The sequence below is a fragment of the Sinocyclocheilus anshuiensis genome, unplaced genomic scaffold (assembly GCF_001515605.1).
Source record: "Sinocyclocheilus anshuiensis isolate Anshui unplaced genomic scaffold, SAMN03320099.WGS_v1.1 scaffold20, whole genome shotgun sequence".
Lineage (NCBI taxonomy): Eukaryota > Metazoa > Chordata > Actinopteri > Cypriniformes > Cyprinidae > Sinocyclocheilus > Sinocyclocheilus anshuiensis.
The window spans coordinates 1,155,065-1,167,030 of record NW_015558646.1 but is presented as its reverse complement, the minus strand read 5'-3'; the positions used below and the strand labels follow the sequence as shown (position 1 = coordinate 1,167,030).

Below are 11,966 nucleotides of genomic sequence, written 5' to 3'. Positions count from 1 at the left end.
AGGCGGCAATGGTCAGAGATTCAGCGGGAGCGAGATTAAGAAAACGGCCAAATTCCAGACATTTTGGGCAATTAAGAAATCCCAACCAGACGCATTTTTTTAGGTCCAAAAAGAGGACATGTCCAGGGGAAAAAAAGAGGACGTATGGTCACCCTAGTGTAGTGTAAGTGAATTCTTATTGTTTGAGCCATATTCAAACATTCTGTATATATCGTCATAATGCTCAGCCTTCATGCAGTCTAATTATATATATATATATGTATGTGTGTGTGTGTGTGTGTGTGTGTGTGTCTGCATTAGAATGTAGAGAATATAAGTGAATTAGACTTAGCCACCTTTGATTTAACAGACTATTCAAAATAAGTTAGCCTGTATTGACAGAATCTCGTACCACAGTCGGTCATTTTGATTTGTCAGTCAGTTTTGCTCTTAGAGTCACCAAGATATTGCTAGAGGATTGTAAAACAGAAATGGGAAGCTTGTCTTTTGTTAATTACAAGAGTTTAAATTATTCTGTTTTTAAGTGCTTGTGGAGTTATTCTGATTATGAGTTTCCAATGTAATTCCTGTTGGTGGTTTATCCATGTAAACAGGTATATGGTCATAACTGCAAATTTAATCATACTAGTTTAATGTTAACATGATGGTTAAGTCTTGTGGTTTTACTTTGTTTGAAACAGAGTGTATTGACTTACACAATTCAGCTACACAATGGAACATTTTTTGGGAAATTCTAGAGGGAAATTAAAATAGTTCACATGTGATTATTGTGGGAGTAGCCTAATTAATTATAATTATATATTGGTGAGAGATGATGGCATTACCACTATGAGCTAGTGATGGGTTTATTATATAGACAATTAGATTTCCTGTGAAATTTTTGCTTTGCTTAAATAGCCATTAATCTAAATTACAAATATGCATGTGTTATTGAAAGACAAAATGTTCTGTTTTAATGTTGTTAAACACATTATATTGTACTTCATCAGAAGAAAGATGCATTGCCTGGAGTGGGAAAAAGTGTGCTGAAAGATGGAACAAGCTCAGCCTCTAAAGTAGGGGGAAAGACTCGCAAAGGGAAAAACTGTCCAGTTAATATGGAGCACTCCGACTCAAACAAAATAGGTACTGATCCAGCTCATAGTTAAAGTAATAGGTTGGTCGTTTACTCACTCTCATGTCGTTCCATACCTATCCTCTGTATTAAAAGAAAATTGTTTTTATGCAGGTCTTTTTCTTACAAGTCGAACTGGGTCGAAGTGACCCTGGTTGTTAATCTCCAAAAGTGACAAAAGAGGCCAAAAAAAAAGAATGAAAAAAGAAGAGTCAGTGAGGTGAACTCTTATTCGTGAATGAATCAGTTTGCTTCTTGAATTCTAGCTCAAAAGAATTCATGCACTGATCTGGTTCTCAAGTTCAGCTCGCTAACTCAATAGCTGCGTTTCCATCCAAAGATTAAAATTTAACTTGTGTGCAAAACTGGAATATCGCATAAAACATTTGCGTATAAAGCACAGTTTCCATTCAACAAGTCAAAGAGAACAAAATCGTCACTTCCTGATAAACTGGCACTATATATCACTAAGAAAAGTAGGAGAAGCCACTTAATATAATAATTTTCATATATGATGAATTATTGCAAGCAGGCGAAATGCAATGAATGCAGTCATTGCTTTCGGAGGTGGATTTCTGCTGTTTGGGAACGCAGTCGTTTAAGACAATAATACAGAAATACTTTGATGACAGGCTTTGCTCCGGCATTTCAGAACAACCAAAACAACATTCCAGATGCTGTTCAATGAGATCGGTCCGCTGGTTAGTCAAGTTATCCCGTTCCATCGTTGAAAGTCACATGACTTTTTTGATGCGCAAGGTGGAATTTATTCGGTAAATGTGTTTCCATCGTCGTTTATGCGCATTTTTCTTATCGGATAAAGTTTGTCCTACTCAATTGTGCGCATATGTTTTTTATGCGCATTTTTAGAATTTATGCGCATCTGGACTTTTCCATCCAGCGGTTTTTTATGCGATATTCCAAAATGCGCATTAAAATAGGTCAATGGAATCATACCTAGTGTAATTTTGGAATATAGCAAACAACTAACGTACAACTTTGGTGTGTTTATTTTGTCATTTTTGGAGCTTAACAGCTGTGGTCACTGCAAACTTGTATGGAAAAGACCTGTGTAAAAGATTTCACCACAATATACCAAAATACAGGTTTGAAGCGACACAAGAGTAAATAATGACCGATTTGACATTTTTGGGTGAGATGTTTTTGCTTTTGTCATATATAAGACAATGGAATGGTTTCCCAAATATCAGAGCGTTTCACATGGATAATTCTGAATTCTGTCACCAGTCACAGATTCAGAGAACAGTCCATGCAGAAGTCCTCAGGTTGACAGAGATTCAAGCTCTCTCAGCAGTCCAGGCTGGCCTAGTAAGGAGTCAGACTCCCAGGAGGAGGCCTCTCCGCGGCTGAGACGAAGGCGCAGACGGACTGATGAAGCGTTGCTCCGAGACTGGAGCTTCGCTTCTCCACCTACTCCTCCCCCTCTCGATCCCCCCTCTACACCACCCCCTACCCCACCACCCCCTGTACCAGTCCGCCGGCCGCGACCCCCCCTCTACACCCCCCCCTACCCCACCACCCCCTGTACCAGTCCGCCGGCCGCGCGGCAGGCCTCGAATCAATCCTCTGCCTGAGGAGGTGGATGCGGACAAGGACAGGCCCACTGAGGGTGGAGACACCTCTTCAATAAAGAAAAGGAAACGCTGCAAGAATCGTAAATATCAGAATGGGGAATACATCACAGAGAAAGATAAGGTGGCAGATGGAGAGGAGGAGAAGCTGGGTGTGGAAGATGGTGAGGCCACTAGTGAGTAAAGATGTCTGATGCTTGATGAACATTTTGCTGAGAACGTCATTCTGTCTTTGCCTTTCTTGGTCTTGATATTTAGTCTGTGTGCTACAGTTGAGGGTAGCATAATTAAAATAAATGTTCAATGAATTTCCCATAGGGGAGCAATATTAAACTTACAAAAAATCCTTTTAGTTACTACTATTAATAGAGGATACGGAAAATGGAATCTGTGTAGTTTTTATTAAAATAGGAGTGTCCAGTGTCTGGATGGGGTTTTACTAAAGGTCTGAAGGTCAAAGTATGACTATGAAGCACAAATTTACCTGACCTCCTCAGGGAAAAAAAATTGGTTCTGTCCGAATAGGGCTTAGGTACGCAAGTCTTAAGCAGAAGTTTCTTTTTGATTGAAAGCAATTTATTCAGTGGAGTTATATCCATCTATCTATGCTGTGTTCGGAATGATGTAACATTAAGGTTGGTGTTGAAATGTCAGTCTATGCCATTGCAGATGAGAAGATGGGTGTGTACCCTTGTCTCAGTGCCACACTAACCGGCGAAGTGCCCAGTCCAGACATCAGCCCTAGGCGGACCTTGTTCACACGTTCGGGCTCAGCACGACCTCAAGAGAGCCCACCCGCCACACAGCCCAACGACAAACCCTCAGGGAAGAGGAAGTTCAAAAGTAAACACTTGTGTGACACTGACAACCAGAAAAAGGTAAGCTGAAGCATCTTTTCAAACTTTCAAGCATTTTTAAACTAGAGCACTTGAACTGAAAATTGAGATTTCAAGGGATTATTCCCTCGCAAAGGTGTATATCTTTTCAGTTAGTCTTCTGCTGCCCCCTAGTGGCATTTCGAGTCACCGTAAAGGGATTTCTTATAACAGCTGTTTTTATTAGGCGGGACCATGTAACAGTTGTCCCCTGAATATCACATCCTTCATGCATGACTCTCTTTGTCTTTATATCTTTGTTTCAGCTCAAGACTAAGAAAGGCAGCTTGGGTAAACGCACAGGGCCCCTCATTTCAGATGAGGATGGTCCAGCCGCCAAGAAAACCCCAACTCCTCCTTATGCTTCTCCCAAGCAGTCAAACTCACCACTGTCTGGTAAAAAAGGAACAGCTCGGAAATCAGGAATCCCTGAAACTGCTCCAAGCCGTCCAGTGCCTCCAGAAGTACGTCGACTGATTGTCAATAAGAATGCAGGAGAGACGCTGTTACAGAGAGCTGCTCGATTAGGTTACCAGGTAAAGCATTCATAACCCTTTTGGTTGTTAGCTGACATTGAAATGTTAACTGTTAAATATATTAATATTTATAGTGAGTGTACAATGAAGTTCAATAAAGTTAATCCAATATGATTAAATATATTTTAAAAAATCATGTATGTTAAATTCATAATTAAGACATTTAAATAGTAATTTTTGTACATTTTTGTTAACTGTAATGTATTATCTTTGAATTATTTTAATTTGGGGGCTTGACAGCAGATATTGATATATTTTGGTCAGCTGAACCCCTTGACCTAAAATATTTACTCAAAGTATCCCCTGAGATTTTAAGTTAATATTTTAGTAATTTAAGAACTGTTTTCTAATAAATATGTTTTAGAATTAAATTAAAAAATGTTTTTAATTGTTTTTACATTTTTCTAATTTAATTTATTTATTAGCTTTTCATGAGTTCACAAACCCTTTGTAGTTACCTCGCAAACCCCACTTTAGGAAACCCTAAATAATTTGATTTGATTAGCCCTAAATATATAAATTTTGGTCATTTTAATTTTTTTTTTTGTTACATCAACATCTGCTGTTTGATCAATAGTTCATTATATATTTAAAAACGTTTATTTTCAGGATGTGGTTTTATATTGCTTGGAAAAGGATGTGCGAGAGGTGAACCGTCGCGACAACGCGGGTTACACGGCACTACATGAGGCCTGTGCACGTGGCTGGACGCACATCGTACAGGTGCTGCTGAAGCATGGCGCAGATGTTAACTGCAGTGCACAGGATGGAACGCGGTGAGCAGCGGGTTACATTGAGGATATGATACAGACAGAATCAATGCTTCTTTGTTACTTGAAATATTAATTTCAAATAAAGGCACCAAGTTCTGTTCATCCCCATTGACAGCTTTGGGCTACTGCTTTTTTAATTGTATAATGACATAATGACACCGTTTTATGGTAGGTAGCTAATGGGCCACATTAGATTTGGAAGATGTATTTTTAGTATCAGAATCTGTACAAAATAAGATTATGTATGTCCACCCACAGCTACAATGTGTCCTACAAACTTTGTCCAATTACCATATAAATCTATTCTTCCTCCTATCATTTCCTGTAAGAGCTTTTGCCTTTTTCATTGCAGTCCATTTGCAGTAACAATAAGCTTAACTTTAGACAGAGAATTTTCAGGATATTAACTTGTTGCTAACCTTGCAGCCCAATTCATGATGCGGTAGCAGCTGATAATCTGGCTGCCGTCTGGATGCTATTAAATCATGGGGCAGATCCCACACTGGCAACTTACTCTGGTCAGACCGCAGTTAAACTAGCCCAGAGTCCCGGAATGAAAACTTTCCTCAAAGGTAAAACGGCTACAAAATCTTGCATACATGTTTGCAAAACTTTAATGTTTATTTGAATGTTTACTATTTAGAATAAAACTGTCTTTGTATTTATCTACAGAGTACTTCACTGATTTAGAAGGACGAACAGACCAAGATCCTACACTACAGTGGGATTTCTACAGTAGCTCTGTATTTGGTAAGAAATTAAAGTTGCTTAGAGTGTTGTTCAGGAGTTTGGTTTCAGTATGTTTTTTTTTTAAAGAAATTAATACTTTTATTGAGCAACAATGCATTAAAGTGATCAAAAGTGACTTTTACATTATGAAAAAAAATCTATTTCAAATAAAGTAATGGGGCCCTATCATACACCTGGTGCAATGCGGCGCCAGGCGCGACGCAAGTGTTTTTTGCTAGTTTCAGCCCGACGCAGTTGTCATTTTCACGTCCTGCACCACGTTGTTTAAATAGCAAATGCATTTGCGCCCATTTGTGCGCCCATGGGCGTGCTGGTCTGAAAACGAGGTGTGTTCAGGCGCATTGCTGGCGTGTTGCTATTTTGAGGTAACTGAAATAGACTGCGCCATTGACCAACAAAAACCTGATCTAACGTCTGGCGCAATATTTTTTCTTTGTTATTTAAAGAGCGCGTTAGTAATATGCGCCTATAGGCAGGTGCACAACGTGCGTACACTTTGCTTATTACACACACAGGGACGCGCAGCAGCACACAAACATTTTTAAAAATGACAAATTCCGCCATGTAAATAGTGAACCTGCCATGGCGCGGGCGCAACTGGCTTTTAAAGGGGAATGGAGATGAGACTCTGAATGGTTTAACTCATTAACAGAATAGGGACAACCCTTTTAGACCATGCGCCGGGAGCGCCGAGCATTTTTCCCGTCCTTAAACTAGCAAAAGTGGATTCGGACACGCCCTAAGCGCAATTGCGCCGTGCACTTTAGACCATGCGGTTAGATCATTAAAATAGGGCCCCTGGTGTTCTTTTGAACATCAAAAGAATTAAATAATCCAATGTCAAATAATCCTGAAAAAAATAAGATTTTTTCTTTTAATATAAAACAATCTTTTTAAATTGTATTAAACATGTCACAATATTATTACTGTAGTTTTGATTTTTTTTAAATGCTGCCTTGGTGAGCATAAGAGACTTTAGAAATAAATCTTACTGACCTCAAATTTTGAACAGCAATGTATTATGGGGTTGAAAAGACCACTAGTGAAAATGCTTGTATTTTACATTTTTGTCATTAAGTATTTTTTAAGCATGTTATATTAACATGTTATATGAACATTGTTTTCATTACACATACTGTATCTGTCAGCATAACAATCAGAGTAAAAATTTATTTGAAGATTTAAATTAGTATTTGCATGCACTTGATATGCCATTGACTCCACAAGTGCAAAACCTGATGGTCATGTTCTCCAGCATGGTTTGAGAAATCTTATATTGAGAGATATTTCTTCAGTGGAAGCATGAAAATCTGACATTTTGTGTTCGATCTGTCCAAAATAGGCTTTTTTGATTAGTGACCTGTAAATAGTTCAGAATATTCTATATTTAATATTTACAAAACTTACCGATAATGTTGATATTCATGTTTCTTTAAGAAAAAAAATTCCTAAATTTCCATTTTTATTACCACGTTTAAATTAGAGTTTAAATCCTAGATATTCAATATGTTATTAAACTTTTGGACCCTGCCGTATTTCATTTTTTAAATCATCTTCCTTTCAAATCGCTATGATTGTGGCATAACAAGCAAGACCAATCGATTGTCCAAGCTTCCCCTAATTCAAGCTGAAAGTGATCCAACTATTAGGTGACAAAGCTGCCCACTAGAGGGTAGCAGAAGCACTGTAAACACACCATTTGTAACTAGAGGTTAATATTTGCTAATTTATACAGAGACAGAACAGGAACCTTGCTGGGACTTCCTATTGTCTCAGCCTGAGGAAGATAATGTGGACAACTTGAGCGAGCAGGTGAAGGAGAAAGACACCGATACAGACTGTCTTCTGTTCGAGTTCTCCTCCGAACCCCTCCTACCCTGCTACCATGTCCAAGTATCACTAATGCAGGGGTGAGTGACAGCAGACACACGTTAAAACACGGTCACCGCAGCTCCTAACTAAACGCCACTCTTTGTTTCCTCTCCACAGGTTTTGTAACTGGTTTTTGCTGGCAGATGTGCTGAAGCGGCTAAAGATGTCAGCGCGTATTTTCCGGGCTCGGTACCCTCAGTTTGAGGTGGTGAGCATCGCTCAGGCAGAGCTGTGGAAGCAGGTCTCCGTCAGTCAAACGTGCATCGTTCCGGATGAGCTCCAGCTGGACGACGGAGACGGGGAGGAGACGGTGGAGATGGTGCGATGCGTACCAGAGCTACAGGGACTGCTAGGCTCCTCCATACAGCTCCTCCGAGAAGATGAGTACGACAAGTCAGGGCCCAACGCCAGACCCTGCAGTCGATAGCGACTCCTACCCTACATCCTGGGATCATCAGCAGCCGTCCGCAGTCATGCACGGGTCCGATGGCCTGTTACCCGTACCAGCACTTTGTATGTTCAGAATCAGCCAGAAAGGTCCTATTTCCTCACAGACCCCCAGTAATGAAAGGGGCCCTAGGGAGCGACTTTGCCATGCCCTCACCCAGGGAGAAAGGCTGGAGACGGACTCCACCGGGAAGCAACTTTCAGGCTCCTTCTGTAGGGTTTTGTTTTTTCACGCTTCAATAATTCTTTTTTTTTTAATAAACCTATATGTATAAGTAAATATATATGTATATCTTGACATCAGGGTGAGCGCATCTTGTAACTTATCATTAACATGTTTTATGTTCGTTCGTTATTGACGGTCCTTTAGAAGGAGTGGTAATCCAAGTCTTTTTTTATCTTGGTAAACTAAATGTGTGTAGCTAAGAGGCTTACGTCAAGCTAACTGCAGCAGGAATGCCTTTGGGCCAGATGGTTCCTGTGTAAACCATCGAGCCTATCTCGGCTCCCAGAAGCCCCCTAACCTACAGCATATGTTCCTCACCCCGGCCCTCCTTACCTCAGCACCACTGCAGCTCTGCCAGAAACATTACACCTTCCCTTTATTTCATTTGTATTGTAGCAGGCACAGGATGTGTTCCTGTGACATCTGAAGTCGCTTCGTTTTTGCTTTGGTTGATGAGCTGTTGGTTTTATCCACTGCTTGAATTATTTTAAGATATCAGCTGATAAGAGTTAAGTGGTCGAAATCATTTAAGTGGTAAACAAACAAAAAAAAAAGAGCCTGTGGAGTGTTTTTTTTTTAAGGATTTTCTAGAGCCGTTTTTCTAGATTCTGTCTTGAACTGCTTTCCATTGCTCACGGAAGGGGTCGTCTCCGGATTGTACCAGATTCCAGCGTGCTTTGTGGCGCGTGGTGTGTTTTATTTTCACTGATTGTTGTTTGTGCTTAATTTAATAGTCATTAATATATTTGACCTTTTTTGTGTGTATCAGACAAATGATATATGAAAATTGCTTTGTATGGTTGGTGCTTTATTTGACAATGTACAAATAATGATCCCTTTATCCTGAGGTTGTTTTGTTTTCCCACACTGCGAACAGTATTTTAACAAGCTAAAGTACAGTTTTATTGTACTGGTGCTAAGCTAGATTTTGTGTTGACAATCAATGAAGTTTTGTTTGAACTGAAACCAATAAATATTTAAATGAAGAGACAGAGATGTAAAGATAGAGTTTAGTTTCACTACTTGTGGAAATACAGCAAGACATGAAGAAAGTACTTGGTTTTGATTGAAGAAGGCATAATGCTTCAGTGATCTCTGTTCAAAGAGGAGAGCTGTTTATTTGATTCTTTTTTTAAAGAAGTCAACCAGAATAAAGCATGATTGTCAAGTCTTTCTTGTGATCTGCAGTGTGTTTGTAGCATTGCTTGAGGTGAAAAATCCAATTTAACACCAGCCTCACGTGGATTACTGCTTTTATAAAAGGTTTGCAACAGCAATATGATCAAAGATAGCAAAGTTCAATCAACCTAATTTATTATTAATAAAAAAATCACAAGGGATATTAGTATTTTTACAGTTGCAAGCAAAGTCAAATTTTATATTAATGCACTAATTGAATTAATTATAGATTGTATCCACGCTACACAGCCATTAAAAGCTCATTTAAGAATTTTGGAAAAGAAAATACCAATACCAACATATATCGCCTTTATATGTCATCTCATTCGACTTGTGCTAGAAAAACTGCTGCACTGGCCTCAAGGGGGCTCTAGATACTAACATTGCTTCATCTGCGCCATGATCTGAGAAGGTAATTCAATTGCACTTTTTTAAGCTAAAGAAGATTAATTTAAGTTTAATCATTTAGCTTATTACATTTATATGAAAGAAGCAATATATTTGCACATATCTACATAATAAAGCCAACACTACCATACAGACGTTTGGGATCGGTAAGATTTTTAAAAAGAAAGAAATTGGCACTCATTGAGCAAGCATGCATTAAATTGATAGTAAAAGTAATAGTAGAGACATAAGGTTACAAAAGATTTCTATTTTGAAACTGTATCACGGTTTTCTCACAGATATTAAGCGTGTTTTTAACATTGATAATAAACATAAAATTAGTGATATTTCGTGAGCGCCCAATCAGCATAGAGTAATTTCTGAAGAAGCATGTGACACTGACACCCTCGTATGTGTAAACATACCTGGCAATAAAGCTCATTCTGATTCTGATTGCCAGAGTAAAAGCTGATGAAAATTCAGCGTTGACATTAGAGGAATAAATTACATTTTCACAACATTACTGTATTTTTGATCAAATAAATGCAGCCCTGGTGACCGTACGAGACTTCTTTCAAAATCAGACAAAGAAACAGAAATCTCGTCGACCCAAAACATTTAGTAGTAGTTTGGAGTCCCACACATCAAATTCAAAGGTTTGGAGGGCAGTTCACAGCGGTAAAAGGTCAGTCAAAGTAGGTGAGGCAGTTTTTTGGAGGAAGGGACAATCAGTTTGTTGAGAAACTAGTGCACTGTAGTGCTCACGGGAAAAGAGACGAGACAGAATTTAGAAATGAGAGTTGTCTGCGTAGACAAAGGCCTCAGGAGACCGCGCGTTATGCTGAGGAACAAGTCAGATAATTCCTGACTCAGCCTTCTTCTGCAGCAGGGACACATGCCTTACTGTTATAAAATAATATAAAATGTCATTAAACAATAAAACAGTCCTGTAATTTACCTCTCTTACGCTACTTCGCGGTATATCCGACCGTTAACAGATAACAAATGCAGTTAAGTGAGCAGAGAATGTCAAACTATCACGTAGGAGAATTAATCCACGTTTTTTTTTTTGGATTAATTTCAAGTCAATACCCCATAAACTAGCGTTTTCACCCACGTATATCTCAACACGTGAGTCAAATAGTTTGGAATGTCTAGTAAGTCCTTTACATGCCCACACCTTGAAAAAGCACAGGTAAGCTGGAAAATGCAATATTGTGTAACCCGACTCAGTAGGCTACTCTCAATAGTTAGTCGTTGGTTCGTTTGGTTGCCTGGTGCTGAATTGAAGCAGTGGAATGGAAGAGAATGCTGAGTGGCTGCGGGCCATTTATATGCAAAAGAGCGAATAGAAATCGCAGCACGGTACAGCGCTGAGGTGAGACAGAGTCATGAGAAAGATGAGTTAAGGATGCCGCTGGGGACAGTCTGAAAGTAAAAGCAAAATGCAACTAAATGAAGACATGCTTCAGTTAACACCTCGACTATAGCTCTGCATCTGCGTCTCATGGTACACGAAATATTCAGTCAGTCAAGGATATTTCCAAAGGCCTTAATGGCAGCACAAGTCACTTGTGCTCTGAAATCTTTTAACTTGCAAAGGTACAATGCTATTTTAGTATTATTTATATGATTACAGTTTAGTACAAGTGTAAGTTGTTTAAGTTTAAGTGTTCATTTGAATATTTTATTTCAGATTTACCCAATTACTGAAATGATTTTTAATATGGCGTTATTTTAATGACAAATGTCGAGAGCGCATTATTGTAGGCAAAAGCACATTAATATAATGCGCGAGCGCGAATCTCCCCACTCTCACGCGGATTTCCTTTGCTCTCACACAAAACTGGAGCTAGATATTAATTATTTTCGCACCTGAATTAAATGTTGTCAAATGTTATCAACCAATCAGATTTCAAAGATGGATCTTGTAATTTCTTTATAATTTAATCCTACTATAATAATCAAATATAAGAAATGAATCGGGTGCTTGGATTATTTGTAAATAACCTAGTTTAACAGTTTGGTCAAACCCCTCTGAGTGATTTATCTAAACAAACAAAAAAGTAGGCCTATATGAAAGTTCATGTGGTAATATAGCCTATTGTGCACTTGGATTGAAATAAATAAATAAATAATTATTAAATAAATAATAATCTTCTGATTAAGGTCAGATAAGGGTCAGACGCACTATTCCCTATACTTAAGATGTGGA

General features: G+C 38.7%; 1 protein-coding gene across 1 annotated transcript in view; it reads left to right on the top strand.

Moving 5' to 3' along the window:
- Positions 1-9,330, top strand: part of LOC107680985 (BCL-6 corepressor-like protein 1) — a 17,547-nt gene extending 8,217 nt beyond the window's left edge. The window contains exons 4-13 of the mRNA XM_016477095.1: positions 990-1,125; positions 2,363-2,575; positions 2,649-2,882; positions 3,376-3,584; positions 3,848-4,117; positions 4,727-4,893; positions 5,317-5,462; positions 5,563-5,640; positions 7,376-7,550; positions 7,630-9,330. Coding sequence (XP_016332581.1) covers positions 990-1,125; positions 2,363-2,575; positions 2,649-2,882; positions 3,376-3,584; positions 3,848-4,117; positions 4,727-4,893; positions 5,317-5,462; positions 5,563-5,640; positions 7,376-7,550; positions 7,630-7,939 — 1,938 coding nt within the window. The 3' untranslated portion in view covers positions 7,940-9,330. The remainder of the gene's footprint in view (positions 1-989; positions 1,126-2,362; positions 2,576-2,648; positions 2,883-3,375; positions 3,585-3,847; positions 4,118-4,726; positions 4,894-5,316; positions 5,463-5,562; positions 5,641-7,375; positions 7,551-7,629) is intronic.
- The last annotated feature ends 2,636 nt before the right edge of the window (positions 9,331-11,966 follow it).